Genomic DNA, 17,192 nt, shown 5'->3' on the forward strand with positions numbered 1-17,192 from the left:
GTTATATTGCGTTTACACGATGAAAACAACCAAAAAACATAACTAGTGGGACGTTCAGAGAGCTCATACCTTCCCCAAGGCTAACCCCCCCCGACTCCGCACGTTAGAGAAAGTGAATAGTAATTCCATAATCTGCCCGTTTATCTAAATCTGAAAAAAATCGATGGATTCGTCATACCCTATACCTCTTCACAAATTTGAAGGAAATTTATTAAGTCATTTTTGTTTTCATTATAATTGATTCATCAGTTTATGGTTTAACTGTAAAAGTTTAAGCTTCATTAAGGGTTTGATGACAACATCTTAGGAATCACTGCTAAGTTAAAAACAATCTTTGCATGTAGTTGTAAATCATCTGTAGATTACCGATCTGATGTTTGTAGCATTTACAGCAGAAAATCAATGCAGCATGTTTTAAAATTATCAACAGGTTATATGTAAGTTAAAGGAGGCAGAACTTAATCATGACTTTGTATATTTTATTAAACATAAGACACTGGTTAAGACTCAATAAAAACTGTTGGTCAGTTGTGATGGGTTTAAATTAACATGTTTGATGAATGATCTATGATAAATTACATTCAAAAACTATTAAAAAGGAAAACACTTCACTTAAACTTAAGTACTCTAAGCATGTTTCATGTGAATATGGCATACATCAACATGACAGAGTAAAGCAAAAGAAAAAGACAGACATGAATTGAGAGTGATAAAAAGGCACCAGAACGTTGATATCATTAAAGCATTTCATTTAATATTCCTTCCGTATGATAAATAGCTAAAACTGATTTCAATAACCACGTGTTTTGGACAAGTAATCCTTTCAGATGGTGGACACTTCTGAGTTAAAAGTGAGCGTGCTGTGGTCATCAGTTAGTTAACACCCATAAGATATGCTCCTTCAAAGTGTGAACAAAAAGTAGTGTTCTGTCTGGTTCAACGCTGCAGTAATTTGGACCTATGGCCAGGTTTTGTGAAATTATTAAAAAGATTTTTCTGAGGTACATTATAACACTGAGGTGCAGATTTTTGAAGCAAAGCTAAAACACAATAATCAAAATAAGACGTGATAGAAAAACTTCAATCCTCCCTTTTGAGGGCCTGAGGGGAAACCAGTACTAAAGTCAGCACATTCAGAACTTTTGATGACATGAATGAACTCAGCTTTTTTACCACAAGGCCACTTGAGGTTAATGGGACAAAAGTACAGTTCTGAAGCGTGTACAGCATCATGATGTGTGAGCATTATAATCATCATCTTGTATTAATCGAGCTTGATAATGCATTTGCTTCACATACTAACAACCTCCTGGTTTGATCTCCCGGCAGATATCAAAATGCAACACAAAGGAAATATTGATAAAACCCTCAGTAGTAGTTGTTTAAATATTAGTTGATCTGATAAGTCTTTGCACTTGAAGAAAGGTAGCCGTCAAACTGAAGCTGCTTTCAGACATTTTCCTGAAATTTACTGGAGGGGCTGAATGTGAGAAGGCAAATGTCTGAGTCAGTTGTAGCAGACAATGCCAGAGTGAGCCCATGTGATGATACATGTTGAGCGATACGGCGTGCTGAAGATGTTTTAACATGTGACGAATGCAAAACTGAAACACAAATAGTCAGAATGAAAAGGAAGTGCCATATACACAGAGAAAAAAATGTCAACTTGCAATAATAACAAGATTTGAGAGCTGTTAGTCATATGGTGTCAATGTGCTGTAAACAAAAACATGTAATTTCCACAGCAGACTATACACATCATGTCCTGCCAGCAGCATGCTCTTCCCGGATGCCACCCCTCGCCTGAACGCTCCAAAGAGTTTTCTGTCTTTGAGGAAGCGTCTGATATGGACAAAGTCCTGCTGCATTCTTCATATGTGAAAGGAAAACTCTGGAAAATGACCCGACTCAAATTTCAAATCTGAAAACGGCTTCAGAGGCTTTCACTGGGTGGGCAAGTGGCGTCTTCCTCTAGTGGTGCTTCTTTTAACATCTATCACATAGTTAAATGGAAAACAGCTTTTACCTCTTCAGATGACATGTTTCTTGAAGGTGTGACTGAAGCGTGTGTTTGTTTTAGGACCGGCGCACCAGAGAAACATTTTAAACATTGCTGAGAAAACACAAAAAAAAAAAGCAGCAAAGAATTGGCTAACAGCGTGCGCAGTAAGATAAGGCTCAGTCACACCATTACATCAGTCATTTTAAAACACGTCACACGGATGCCCACACAGTGAGAATCAACCCCATCTTCATCTGGGTCTTCTTGTGTGAGTGATGTTTTCAGAAAACAGCTCTCCTTGTACGGCGAGAGGCAAAATAACATCAGGTCCTCTCAAAAATATGTATGTGATCACACGAGAAAAAAACCAACATTGTTGAGTTTCAGTAAGAAGAACATTGTCTTTGAAAACCGAATTACTCCTTTTCTCATGTGACTGAAATGTGGTGAATGCGTCGTCACATGTCTCACATCTCCTATGCTTCCAGCTGCAGTCTCTTCCGTTACTATGGCACATCCCTTCGGCTCAAATGCATCACAAGAGAACTGCTATGCCCATTTTCTTGTGTCCCGCTGATTTTAATATACATATAAAAAAGCCCAGTAGTAATACCTCCCAACCAGCTGTGGCACAGTTTGGTGTCTCTCCTGTTTTACATGTGGTGGTGGGAGCGGAGAGAGGGCCGCAGGTCAGCGATACGTTGGCGTAAATGGGACATAAATTCAAACATGGTGGCAGCTAAACTCTGGTGAATGAGGTAGCGGGGCAGACGACCCTGATGAGACAAAACAAGACAAAAAAAAGTGAGTTGAAAATATATGCATTTTGTATATTATTCATATCTTACATTTTTCTTTGGCTCGTCGTTTTCTGGAATTTAAGTACGTATGATATATTTATTTCTGGTAATCTAGTATATGTAGTTATATAGTTAAGTTGTTTTTCTGCTTTCACCATTTGCAGCTTCAGCAACCCATTTTCTATAAACGAAATGTTACTTCTCTTAGTTCGTACAGACGAGTCATTCTTGACCTTTACATGAGAAAATACTAGTTTTAGCAGAGTTTTTACCTTCAAGTCTGTGTTGAGGACCCAGATGAAGGTGCAGACAGACGGGTTACTGCTGGATTTGAGGACTACAAATCCTCCAGGACCGTTCTCGCCCCTAAGGCCAGCAATAAGAGGAAAAGTGATGAAAAATAACCAAACGCAACTTGAGTTTTATTAAATTGATTAAATGTTCTGATCTAATGCATCAGTGACAAGGAGCCTGGCCAGAGGCATGTTCTGACCTGACGAAGCGACCGCATGGAGGCTTGGTGTCGTGGTCAGTTGCCATACCCGCAGACAGGTAGCAGTCTCGTTTGCGTTCCACCCGTCGAACGTTAACAAAGTCCCTAAAAGAGGAAGAATGAGTCAGTGGACACAAGGGACTAGTGAAGCGTTCTGTATGCTGAGCTGACATACCTGGCAGACACAACTCCCCCCGCTGCTCCAGCAGAGACGTCATACGATACAAGTGTGTTGTCGTCAATCCTCTGGAGGATCTGAGGAGAAGGAAGGAAGCAGTGTTAAAATTAATGATGAAAAATGCTCAAACAGACACAAAGACTATTTAAAAACACGTCACCTGGCAGGCTGAAACCGTTTTGTTCCACTGGACCATCTTCTCCGGCTGCAGAATCACCTCCTGATACACCAGCTCAGCAGGACACTGCATGAAAGCCTGAATCAAAACAACAAAACAAATCAGAAGCAAGCATGTCAGCATCAATATGAAAATGTGGGCAATGCTTTAAAGACGAAAATAAAATATGTGTGGAAATCATGGGATAAAAAACTACAAGTGATAACATCAATCTTGATATTTGGTTGGATGTCCTCCAGCCCAGTTTTCAATATTTCTGTCAGAACTCAAATAAATTCTGCCACTGACGCTGGTTTCCTGGCACAGTCTCCTCTTTGTTGATCCCCAGAGAATGAAGTTATAACTATGGATTTTTAAAATCCACTTTCAGCTTGGAAAGGCCATTTTAAAACCACATCTTGTGTATTTATGATCATTATCCTGGCGGAAAATCATACTGTCCATAGTCCCAACACAAACTGGACTCATGGACAACTGTTTGATCAGATGAACAGACAGAGAAACAGAAAAACACCCAGGCCAAACAGAATGTGTGTTCTTTTTCATTTCGCGCCCATGTTAATAGGTTAAAGAAGCTACTGCTCACATGAGCCACGCATGCTTTTCTACTTGTCTTGGCTATTTTCTCCATATGCGGTTAACAGCAAATTTTACAGTAAAAAAGATCCATCTCATATTGTCTATCAGTTGAATATATCACATAACTATATAAATAGAAAATAGATGACATAAATATATATTATGTACAAATAAATATATACAACATAAATATTTCTAAAAGATCCTTTGCCAAAGTGAGAGCACTCTAGCGTTTCTTTTGATTGAAACCATTTATATGTATTAAAAAGGTTTTCATTGTGAAATATTTGCAGGACTGGAGGATGCACGGGTTCATAGTGTTCAGTCGTGGTATTTAGTTGAGAACATAAGCTACTTTTATTCAAAGAAATAAAGAAGTCACAACAGAAACCTCATTTAGCAGCTGTGTGAACTACAGACGCACGCAAGACGCAGCAGATCAACGACGCAGCAGTCACGCTCTGTATACGCACTCAGTGTGTCGCAGGCATTAGAGTCTAACATTCTTGATTTAAAATACCAATTTGTAGTATTTTAAATCAAGAATGTTAGACTAAGCTTCATTAGATCCCTCTGCAATAATGACTGTGGCTATATTATAGGTAAGTCACATTTATGTAGACAAGCTGTATCCATACATTTAAAAAGTGATGTCATATTTAAAGGTACTCTGTGGAGTTTATGACCACAGGGAGCAGACGTGTGGGTGCCTATATTGTTCATTTAACACACTTACTTTAAAAGTATGTGTTACTCTCACTACTAAATTATCTGTTGCAGATATTTTTTTTACATAACCCAAAAAATGCATTGAATTGATTTTCCAATTTTCTTTGTCTGAGAACTTATTTTCTGGAGGGGCACATGCTCGAGTCATTTGCTCCAGACATTTTGCTGAACTTTTCCTTCCAGCGCCCCCCCCCAGGAAAATATTCGGACAATCACAGGGAGTGAGTGCGTTTGTTGATGACATTTCTCAGGGTGAAGTTATACGTCATGTCCTGCCTCCTGCATGCTCTATCTATCCAGGCACCACCCCTTACCGCGATGGACATTTTCCTGTTGTCGGACTGTAAACGTGTCGGATTCGAAAAATGTGCTGCTGCATTCTTCATATGTGAAAGACAAATGTTTTCATACTTGAAAACACTATTAACATACAGCTGCAGGGGGCATACAAGTCATCACAAGTCCCAAAAAAACTTGGTTTGTTTATTGTCTTCTGTGTACATTGGTTTTTTTGTTTTAGACAAGGAATATAATAAGACAAACAATCACAAAAATAAGTCTTTAAGGCAGCCTGATGGATCGATAACACAAACACACACAGAAGTGTAAAAAAATCAGAGGTTGCAGACTTTGTTAATCATCTACAGTGAAAACTCTAAGTTCCAGCGTCAAACCCTTGAAAACCAGAGCGCTGACTTCAAACAGCCTTTAGTTATGGAGCATCGTGTAACATAGTGAATGAGAAATTAAACATGCTAAATGAACTCCTTTGTAACATGACTCTGGTTCCTCTGGTAACTTCTTATTTAACAGCCATTTGTCTCGATTACTCCACCACTGTGCCCTCTAGAGGTTGGCCATGTACATGCATGTCTATCAGCTGCACAGTGTCAGTATTTAGTTCTGGCTGAGTGTTCCAGAGGACTGTGACAGCAGACGAACAGCCTGATCTGCTCATTAATGTAGCAGTTGTAAAACAGAAAAATGTGCACGAGGCACAACATATATTTATAGCATGTCTTAACATGATGAATATGCACAGCTCTGTGGGTCTCCTTTGACTGCTGGAGTTTACGTTCTCATGGGACTCAGTTTCACTTTGAAGACAAAAAGAACAGCCGTACCTTAAGAATGAAAGTCTTTCCATGGAAGGGAATCTCCAGGGTGTAGACAGAGTCTCCCATGTCCTGCCATGAGGAAAGACAGTTAGTTTCATGAGGCTTTTGCTTCAAGGAGAATGAAGTTAAAGGACAACTCACTCACTCAAAATACAGAACCATCTCTTTGGTGAGGACATTTACATCATGATTTTTGCATTCTTTAAAATACCACATTGAGAAGAACAACATTTCTGTGGTGAAGAACATTTTGCAGTTAGAATTGGGAATAGATCTGGTTGCTAACATATCTAGTTTGCATGAGAAAAGATGAAGAAGAAATAACTGCATAAAAGAATTGTGGCAGAAAGTTCTAGTTTTGGAATTATCGTATTTCTTCTCTTGAAACAAGCTATGGAAGCTCTTGAAACTGGATATGGAAAATACCCCATTAATGTTCAACATTCAATACTGATTGATCCTACATATCTGAGGTCAATACAGATTGAGAACAAGAATATTGAGAATATAAAATCTAATATTTTTAAGATAAATCTTAATTTGGATCCTGAAGATGTTATTTTAAGAACCATAACCAATATGCTACAAATCTGGAGATTTCCCAGTTGTGAAAGCCTTCTGGTGATCCCACTAAATCTAAATAACTGACTTCAAGTTATTTTTAAAATTCTCAGATCTTCCACTTCCAAGGTGATGTCGATAAAAATTAATATTACTATGCTCCGTTGTCCACATGCCATTGACTATTGCTGGCTCCTGCTCAGTATTATATCACTGTTCCTTTCATGCAACGGGATTTAAAATGGATACTGGAGACTCCTGACCAGTCAGTAAAGTTAACATTACGTCTGCAGACCCCTTGCACTACAGGATCATTGGAGTAGATACTCTTTTTATACCAGCCATAAGTCAGAAATTCCCCCACATCAGTCTCTCCTCTAGTGTAAATTATCCTCTATTGTGAAGGCAGCATAAGAGGTAAGACACTGGACTTTATACCTCACAGCCCCTGGTATTAAACCCATATGTTAATGCTAGGTGTAAATTAACTCAGGACACACTGGTATGATTAGATCTTGATCACCATCAATGCAAAGACTGGCAGGTGGGATGTCATTATTCAGAGGAGGAGAGAAGACGTGCTTCTTTTGGATAGATCAAATATAAATTCAAACACACACATTGTTCTTTTCAAATTTCCAGCCATCCTCCTGGGCTAGGATCTGTTCGACCACAGACAAGGCCTCCCGACCCTGTCTGACGTACTCCTTCTCCTGCAAGGAGAGAGACGAAGATAGAAAGAATGGCCGTCATCATCAGGTAAATAAAAGCATGAGTATAAAAAAGTTTTCACACTGATGCAGGTACCTGAGCGGTAACGGCTCTACGCCCAAGACCCTCCTCATCCAGATCCTCTTCAGAGCCTGCAGACAAGTTCAGGGTCAAAACTCAAAAAGGGAAACATACAAGCATACTGGAATAAAGCAGACTGTACTTGAGGCTGATAACTCGTATATAATAATATATAAGCTCACCTGCGACTGATTCAGGTGGGGAGTAGAACTGTCCATCTGAAACAGCACGGGGGTAGATCATGGGAGCCCGTTCACAGGCCGCATTCACCGCTGCTAGGTAGGCTGAAGTTTAAAAAAAGAATAGGAGAAATTAATTTTATGTTGGGTCATGTTCGAACTTGCGTCCAGTGTCTTGGCTCCCACCTCTTTCGTCCTCAGCCTCCTGTGTGAGCACTTTGAAGTCAAGAAACCAGGTCTCCAGCCAGGCCACCACAAAAGAGGTTATGGGCAAAACGTAGCCAAAGGCATTCTGGGACAGCAGCTGTGTGGAGACAGAAACAATGGGGGGGGGGGGCTTCTTTGTGTTAGTTTACTTGAAAATAATTAAATCTTTGAGCTATAAAACTATATTACACTGAACAATAGAGCAATATAACAAAACATATCCTTATCAAGAGAACAATACTGGCACTGAGCAGAAGTGGAAAAAGTTGAAGTGGTTATTGCAACACACACACAGCTGCTTAAGTGTCACACTCACATTAGATACGATGACCTTTACAACAAGGAAGACGCTGGTCACCAAAGTGGTAATCTGTGGGGGAAGAAAGATATGAAAGTAAAGTGTGATTTATGTCGAGCAGTGATCAAATGTGATTTACAGTATTTCTTCTCTGTGCGTGACTAAGCTCACTTACCGCAATTACCCACCAGTGCTTTAACCGAAATGCGGCGTAACCCACTTGTAGAGACAGGAAACGAAACATAGCGAGAAGCTGAGACAGGCAGGAAGAAAAAGAAAATGAAAAAAAACGTCTTGGGGATTTAACACATCTTGCAGAAATTTTATCTTTCTCCTCTTGTTTGTGAATGCAGACATGTGACCACGCCGGACATCTCATTCAGATACCCCGCCTCCGGCTACATGACAATATAAGCATCTGTTTGCTATAACTGGTCATTCAGGTTTGAGAATCTGATCAGCTTTACGCAAAAAAGGTATTAATTGCAATGATGTTATTGTAAACTGAAGTCCAGTTATATTTACACAGATGTGCATCGCCCCACTTACAAAGATGTCGAAGAAGGAAGACTCGAAATGATAACGGACAACTTCATTTTCTAAATTGACCCAGATGTTGTTGGAGATCTGCGGAAAAATAGAGGGAGGAGAATCCAAATCAGAGTCAAACTGAGTCTTAACCATGGAGTTAACCAAAGTCAACACTTACATTCAACTCAATAATCCAGAGAAGCGATATGAAAAGCAGGTCAAACGTCACAAAGAGACAGAAGGTGCGGCGAACGTCAGAGATGACCTTGCGCTCAGCAGGTGGTAAGAACAGGTACTGGGACGGGATGGACATTGATGTAGAGTAGGAGGCGTTCAGGGAGGCGATGGCAGGGAGACTGCCCCCGAGCTCCCCGTACTCTCCGCCCGGCATTCCTGCGGTGAGACAGGAAACTCCCCCTGCACAAGAAAGAGATAAAGTCGGTGGGCTGTGTTGGTTATATTTAGCAACGCTCTCCTTCTGTATGAACATTTAAAAACGGGGCTAAAAACCACCTACAATCATAATAAACCCACTGAAAGTTAAAAGAAACAGTCTCCCTTCCAGTGCGCTGAGCTACAGTCGAGCCCAAACAATAAAAAAACATATCACAAGTTTCTTAACTGATAATAACATTTATGTTTTGAATATTAAGTCATTAATTGAGTGAGAACATTTTCGAGAATATCAAATAAGAGGCAATAAGACGGACTAAAGCTCAGATATTAGGAACATTATACTATTCTGTGATTACATAATTATGCATCACTGTCATTGTTGTTCTGAGATAAAGAAAACACAAGTTTTCGTTTATTTTGATGAATTTGTACTGCTCACACTCTTCTACTTCTTCCTGTGTGTGTGTGTGTGTGTGTCTATGCATGAGTATTGGTTTCCAAAGTTAGAAACAGATAAGAGCGGCGAACACATCTCTCGCTGCAGTCTCATGACTTTCACACCTCACCACAGGCCATTTCACCAGGCTTAATATCCAGAAATACACAGAATTCTTTTTTTTTTTTTTTTTACATTTGGATAATAACTCTTAGTAAAACGTGTTTTCCATTTTTTTCCATGACACTCTTTTTGATTTTGCAACATTAGGTTAGATCTTCTCTCCTCCGTCCATTTATTTTTAAAGACCCATCGTGCCTGACCACGCTATTCTACGCTTTTATCGATTCAATCATATCCTCTTATTTATATCTGTGTTTTTGTTCTGGGTTTCTGAAAGTTAAAGCAAGTTAAGTACAAAAAACATGAAGGTATCAAGATTTTACAATCTACGCCGCCAAAATGTTTTTCTTAAAAAAGTGTTGAATGAACATTTGGGACTTTTTAAAGCTTAAAAATCGGATGATGAAATGTTAACCTTGCAGGAACCCTCTCATTTGATCATCCTTGTATTTTTATTTGATCAGATGGATGCAATCAATATCAAGTTAAGTAAAAAAAAAAGTGGAATATCGGACAAGATGACCAACTACCAGTAAATGTTAGCAAGTGTTAGTGGCCACCAGCAGATGTTAGTACCTTAGCGTCATAAAGTGTTTTGGCCTTGTAATCAATGATACAGGCCGAACTTGAAGGTACGCTGAGGCTAAAGGTAAATCTGACTAGCTACTGGCTTGTATGGCAGCACTATAAGAAGCCATGTCACCCACTCAGTAGATCAGATATCAGACAGGATGCATTGACAAGCAAACATAGATACTGTAGCCTGACAGATTATACAGAATATCTTGTATCCTAAAAAAAACAAATGAAGAGTAAACGCTGTGGTTGTCAAGGGTTTGACCTCTGATGCAAGACTGGATCTAACTAAAAACACTGTTTGCTTTCAGCCTTGTGTAACTCAGCGTGTTTTAGTCATGGAGCCTTTACTGAAGGACACTTGCTCCATAAAATCAGATTCCTGTCAGAATATCGAGCCTGACTGTTGTGAACCCAGTTAATCCCAACCACTCAGTGTTTATTGACAATACACGTAAAGACATATGGCATCATGGGTGATCTCCAGATCCTCGTTTACCTCACAAACTTTGTAGAAATGTTTATAATTGATGTTTAACGCGATGAATTAAACTTTAGTAAATGTAGTTTCAGACCCCCCTCCCCCGCTAACTCTTCTCCCCTCACTTCGTCTGGTAAACAAACTGTGTGACGCTGCTCGCCTCTCAGCTAACGGGCTAATTGACGTCGGCGAATGGAGACACACACACACACACACACAAGCTGAACAGAAAATATTCACCCGAGTCGCTGCTACCCTCTGGTTTTCATCTCCTGTAAACAAACGCTGACGAGACGAAGCACCCAACGAAGAACTGACCGGCCAGAGCAGCTCGCTACCTCAGTTAGCTTCCACCGGCTAACTCATCTTCCCTTTCTATCCAAGTTAGTTTCACTTGCTAACTGTGTGGTGACACCGTGAAAACAATGGAATACAGACATTATTTTAGAAAAACTGACATTTGCTGGCAACGCCAGAAAGTGACGCTGAGAAGCAGGACATGTAGCTAACTTGACTCTACCTTAGAAACTATCTAATAAAGGCTAAACTTCAGACATTAAAACTCACTCGATTCACCGGATCATCATCCTCGCTCAGCAAGTCTTCCGGGTCTGAGCTTTCAAAGACGAAGAATCGCAACAAGATGAATCACTGCCACCTTTCAACAGAGCGAAAACCGCAACACCGCGCCCCCAGTGGCCCCAGCGCATAACTACATCCCCGTGCGTTTTCATACAAGTGTGTGTTAAGTGGAGGACGGAGAGAGAAAAGCGACACAGGATGAAAACAGTCACCATTTAAAAAATATATTGGTTAAGATGCCAACTATAACAATTAAACATTACAATTAAAATCAGTATGAAGATCACACAACGTTCAGAATATAGGAAATACAAGAGTCTGACAAGTTACAGGTTAGGAAAAAGTAAAAACTCAAATATTGGAGAGAAGAGAAGAGAAGGGCCAGGATAAACACTTTTTTTTACTTAGGTGATGTTTAATCCAGATCCAAGTCCTGAGGAATCTCACTTATCAAAATGTGTCTTACTGAGAGATTCAAAAGAGAATAAGGAGTCCACCTGACCGATCTCATTAGGGAGACTGTTCCAATGAGTCAGTGTCCTAAAGGAAAAGGGTCCTCAGTTGTGGAGTGAGGCCATCACTGAGGACCTCAAGAGACATACGACCTCAAGGATTCATTCGGGTTCCAGATGTTTCATGGATCTTATTTTCCCTTATGTCCCCCTTGTTTTCTTTTCCTCATATCTCTTCTCCTCTTACTCCTGTGACTATCTGTCGGATAATCCCCTCATTCACTGTGTTGTCCTAACACATTCCAGACAGATGTTGGTCCAGGGGTGGTGCAATGATAACAGTGCAGCAGTTGATCCTCTTCCTGTTCCTCTGCTTTTTTCCATCACATTTTTCAAGACATTTCTGGACATGTCCTCGTCTTGTGTGTAGTGAAGCAGCAGACACAACCTTTTGTAGAAACCCTCTTTCAATCAGATAAAAACGGGTCGAAGTCACACCACACTGCTGAAACATTTCATCTAAGTAACTCTGGTTTGCAAAGTTCTTAACAATTCAAAATCAATGATAAAAGTACACACAGGAGAGTTGTTTAAGAACATAAATCAATAAACGATAAAAGCAAAAGGAAGTCACACAATTTTGTATGTTTGACAAGGCCCAACAGACTCCTCATGAAACCACATTTAAATTAATTAGATTCAGATTTATATTTGTATCTGCATCAAATTTAGCACACTTATAAATATCAGGCCCCTAAACGTGCTTGTTTTATTCATCAAGATCCTTTAATTGTTCTCTGAGAAATCATTTAAAATGTTAAAAAATTCTCTATACATTTATACATTTTGTGGATCCGCCCCCTGATGCTGGTCTAGATCCACACCAAATGTATTTTTCCTCGGAGAACCCTTCCAAAATGGCATGCAGGATCATTGTGTAGTTTTTGCACAACTCTTTTTCTAATCTAATTTTTTTTTTTTTATTTCCATGACAGCCCATTCTAAATTGTAATTACAATATCAGAACAGCAGATGGTAGATTTGTGTCTTTTATCCCCAACACAACACAATGCAACACAATATGTATGATACCAGTGCAGCTCTCAGGTGCAGCTTATACCAACAGAACCTACTTATTGTGTGATAGTATGTTACATAACTGGATCTGAGGAGGAGAGGAGCGACGAGTCGAGGGAGGTGCTGAGCGACGTGCCCCTCTCCCCTCCCTCATTCGTGCCCCTGAACAGAATTATCAGGACACCTGCTATAACAGCACAAAGCCTCTCTGTGATCCAGATTAATGGACAGTTTCACCTTTTACAGTGATGGTTGTCCCTGAAATCCCCGGTGAAGGTATCAGCTTATTACCGCCGCAGCTCCCGGCAGGTAGAGAGAATTAGGTGGAGTGAAAGAGACAGGGGTTTTTGGAGTGGACTCTAATAATGACATTTGTTTGATTAGATTTTTTCATTTCCTGTTCCTCTTGTTTTTAGCCATACTTAATTCAGAATGCACACTCAGGTTGTGTTTGGTTTTTATAGTTTAAACTGGGGGGTGGGGGGTCTGAGGGGCCTGACATAGCCACATGGTACAAGATGGCACCCTTTCTGACCAGATAGAATTACACACTTCTTCCCAACCTGTTTCTGGCATGGTGTCTCCAGTGTACAGTATGTGCGTGTGTGGGTGTGTGTGTGGGTGTGTGTGTGTGTGTGTGTGTGTGTGTGTGTGTGTGTGTGTGGTCTGTACAACGCCCATGTCACATATTTTGCAGCACAGCATGTCCCCTGCACTTGCGGCTAACGTTGTTATCAAACTCTGTGTTCTCTGTGTTCAACAATTTAATGACGTGCTGGAACAGAAAGATACGAATGCAGTGCAGCCCGAGCAGAAGCACGTGGATCCAGAAGAAGATGGGTTACAGCCATATCTGTAAATACACATAGCAGCAACAGGAGTAGAGCAAGTGGCACATTAGAGGTAATTGGAGGCACAAACAAACATGGACACCGTCCCAGGGAAATTGAAACCCACAAACATTTTGTAGAGTGGCTCCTACATAACAATATAAGATATTAAGTATTAATAAGTTAAAGTGGCACCGGAAACATCACACTGAGGTACACAAAAATGTTTTTCTATTAAAGTAATCTACTTCATTTATCTGTTTAAAGATTCAATTTACTGAAGACTATTTAATTTATTTTTCAACTAAAGCACTTTATTGTACCTGTCAGTGGCTCTGCAACAGGTTATTATGTTGATATCAAACAGTCCAGGGAATTTGTACAATGACGCATCAGAGTTTGTAGATTTGCCAACTGATGTCTCTGGTAATCGCAGGTAAAGGACGACACATACGAACAGAAAATACATGCAGTGTAGTGACAAATTGATGGAATAAAGCAATTTAACAAAAAAAAGTTAAAGCAATTTTATAAAAGAGCGTTTTGAAAGATTTTAGAAAGATGATGCTGAGGTTGATTGACTGAACGTGTGTTTTTTATTTCCCATAATGCATTTTTGCCATTGATCCCACATGTTTCCTGTGTCTATTTTGTGCTTTAATCTGTTTTCTGTGTTTTAGAATGTTTTTTTTATTTCATTTGCGGCCCGTGGTCTATTGGTCAAAAGATATATCGTACCACAATGGGACCCTTATGGTTTGATAAAGGATAAATAAAAAGATTTAAATAAATATTTTCACAATTTTTTGCTTTGACATTGTTCGTTGCAGTGTCTTCCAGCAAATCCAGATTTCAGGATGACCCACAGCATTGCATTTGACTCTGATCTGACCCTGACTGCTCTGTAGCTGAGATGATGAGCAGACCAGACATGTCGACCCCCCAGGAGTAAATATTGTTGTCTGCATTTTAAACAATCGGATTTGTTGACGCCCTAAATCTGAGTTTCTGGTGCTCTAATCCAGCCGCTATGTGTATGGTGTTTCTGTTCTTACTCAACTTTCGGTAAATATACAATAGATGGTTCCAGTCTCTTGTATTAGTAAAACACAAGCTAAAATCTTTCACTGCAAATTATTATAATTATTGTAATATGCAGCAAAACAAATTCAATTAATACTAATAATAGGTTTCCCTTGTCTCTGAGGTTTCTGTTCCAGCAACCTCTAAGGACCTTTCATGAACAAATGCGATTAAGCCACAGATTTTTGATTTTCTTTTTATTAATTTTTCTTTATCTGCATTTACTTTGCCCAGTCAATTCTCAAACTGAGCCTGAAAGACACATTTTATTCTGCCAGAGAACTGTGATTATTTTTGGAGATTAAATGCCTCTTCTTCTCCGATCACAGCTGATCATCCTGTTTTTGTTTACTATGCCAGACTACAGCCTGCGTTTGACTATTTTAATGTTCTGTCTAGTTTTATCTTGGCTTGTCCTCGAAGATTTGTTCATTGGGATTGTGGACCAAACACTTTCTGGTTTATTATAATAAGTTATTCAAGGACCATTTGATGTGAAAAAAAGAAGAAACTTTTTCATCTAAACTTGGAAATTCAAAATAAAGCAAGTCCTGGTGAGCACATAACGATGCAAAATGGCAAGTGACACTGCATATTTTCTCAGAAAGAAACGTAATACCCACATTAAATGATGTTTGATGTCTGCTTGTGCAGCTGAAATGTCAAATTAGTGTACTTCAGGACAATGTGACGTCAGTGTGAGGTGTGGCAAAACAGAGCTCACCTTTTCTCAACTACCTGACATGATGCCCAGAGGTGACGCATTCAGAGGCGGACATGACGAACTCAGGGCCTCTGCCAGGGCCTGTGTTTGTGTGTGTGTTTGTGTCCTGTTTTGTGTTGCAGTGAAGTGAAGTGTTCGACTGGCATTTAGCTCCTGCCAGCGTCTTTAGTTGAATTAGCTATTTTTGCTTTCTAAGTTAAATGAGAACTACAACATTGTCGAATCAAATCTCTTTGTTTTAATTAAACCACCACTTGTTTTTCATTTATTTGCTGTGGTCTATGAGAATAACATGGAACAGACTTTCAATCAGAAAGGGCAGCAAAATATCATTGAAGTATGTATTTGGATAATCTGGATTTAAAGGTTCAGTGTGTAGAATTTAGTGACATCTAGAGGTGAAGTTACATGTTGCAGCTCACCCTCTTCTCCCAACATAAAAGAGACCCTGTGGTGAACTTCAGTTGTCTTTAAAAGGTTTAGTTTGTCCAGTTTGGACGACAAAAAAACATGGCGGCCTCCACAGAGAGGACCCCCTCGATGTAAATATAAAGTTTTTAAATATAAAGGTCTCATTCTATGGTAAAGATAACAACAAATCATACAATTTAGATGATTACACACCAGTCAAAACATCACCAGGATAAAGTGACTAAATATTACGAATTACTTCAGGCAATGATTTGGCACTTCTGGCCGTCTCGTGGCCCAGACAAAATGGAAGTGAGCCTAAAGTTGCCCACTTGTAAAATTACAAATATCCCAAAACAAACGTGCTCCGGGCTAAGTATAACCTGGATGTGGACCTAAAGTGGCCCGTGTGGTAGATGGCCCAAATAGCACAAAACAATTTCGGTGCCACCTTTGGTTAACATGCGGTATTGCTATGACTTGTGAACCCAGAACTGGCAGACAGGAGTGGACCAGACTAAAGCGCCATCATGCCACGCAGTATGTGGGCTGGATGGCAGTGTAGCAGTGTGGACCAAATGTGGGCCAAAGCAATTTTGCTCTGTGTGTGTCTTCCTGGTGCTGACCCGACACCAGCTGATCAGCTCTTTGTTGTGACGTCAATACACAGAGTGACCATAAACCAAACAAGTGTGTTTACACAGAGATCAGGTTGTGAATGTGTAATATATTGGTTTACATAGAGAACAAAACCTGCTCAGACACGGTGCCGTCAATACTAAATGAGGCGTCTCTGATTCTTAACAAAAGGCTTAAATAAAAGATCACAGGACAAAACGTTCTCAGCCATGTTTCATTTGCCCTCTTGAACAGAGCCTCTTTCACATTCCTCCTGAAACGTTGCACAATTCCTGACCGAACACACTTCACCTTGAGCAACCTCACTGGACCGAGATCAAATGGCAGCGAGTGAGTGAAAACGGTTTAATTTCTTAAGACTAAGCACTCTGTGTTTTGTTTGTCATAAAACTAAAACAACAACCTCTCAGGGCTCATGTTTGCGGAAAGACGCAATAATGAGCCGCCACCTGCAGGCATGTGGAGGCAGCACTTCATTTCCTTTTGCTTTGGACAGAAGTGGCTTTGTAGCTGAGTCAAACACCCAGACAAACCTTCGTCCACCCCCTCATGGAAAGGGTGAATAAATAACACGTTGGCATGTTCAGCTTGCTCCGACTGGCAGGATAAACACACAGTTGACTGTTGAATATGTTTCTGGACTCACGCAGTTGTGCTCAACCTTGACCTTCTTCTCTTTTTCTGCCCACGAAGCCCCTCCAGCCACCAATACTCTTCCTCTTCCACCTCCTCCTCTT

General features: G+C 40.0%; 1 protein-coding gene across 2 annotated transcripts; it reads right to left on the minus strand.

Annotated features, from left to right (window-relative positions):
- Window positions 1-465: 465 nt before the first annotated feature.
- Window positions 466-11,367, minus strand: stard3 (StAR related lipid transfer domain containing 3). 2 transcript variants are annotated; one of them, XM_020094307.2, is made up of 15 exons: window positions 11,225-11,367; window positions 8,824-9,062; window positions 8,664-8,741; window positions 8,290-8,367; window positions 8,133-8,186; window positions 7,796-7,913; window positions 7,613-7,714; window positions 7,446-7,501; window positions 7,259-7,351; window positions 6,084-6,146; window positions 3,634-3,729; window positions 3,471-3,550; window positions 3,296-3,400; window positions 3,075-3,168; window positions 466-2,778 (listed from the first exon to the last, which is right to left on the minus strand). In XM_020094307.2, the coding sequence occupies exons 2-15, from the start codon at window positions 9,034-9,036 to the stop codon at window positions 2,656-2,658; spliced, it is 1,353 nt and encodes a 450-aa protein (XP_019949866.1). In that variant the 5' UTR covers window positions 9,037-9,062; window positions 11,225-11,367; the 3' UTR covers window positions 466-2,655. The 2 variants fall into 2 exon arrangements, with proteins under 2 accessions (XP_019949866.1, XP_019949867.1); XM_020094308.2 differs by having other exon boundaries at window positions 10,898-11,266.
- Between the last annotated feature and the right edge of the window lie 5,825 nt (window positions 11,368-17,192).

This window comes from Paralichthys olivaceus, chromosome 5 (genome assembly GCF_024713975.1).
Source record: "Paralichthys olivaceus isolate ysfri-2021 chromosome 5, ASM2471397v2, whole genome shotgun sequence".
Taxonomy (NCBI): Eukaryota; Metazoa; Chordata; class Actinopteri; order Pleuronectiformes; family Paralichthyidae; genus Paralichthys; species Paralichthys olivaceus.

Bases quoted from the DNA above. Each gene is read 5' to 3' on its own strand.
- stard3 (XM_020094307.2), bottom strand. From the start codon at position 9,036: ATGCCGGGCGGAGAGTACGGGGAGCTCGGGGGCAGTCTCCCTGCCATC. The intron at 6,147-7,258 runs GTGTGTGTTTGA...TCCTCATGGCAG, and splicing joins GGAAATTTGAAAAGAACAAT to GACATGGGAGACTCTGTCTA. The intron at 3,169-3,295 runs GTCAGAACATGC...TGCTGGCCTTAG, and splicing joins CCATGCGGTCGCTTCGTCAG to GGGCGAGAACGGTCCTGGAG.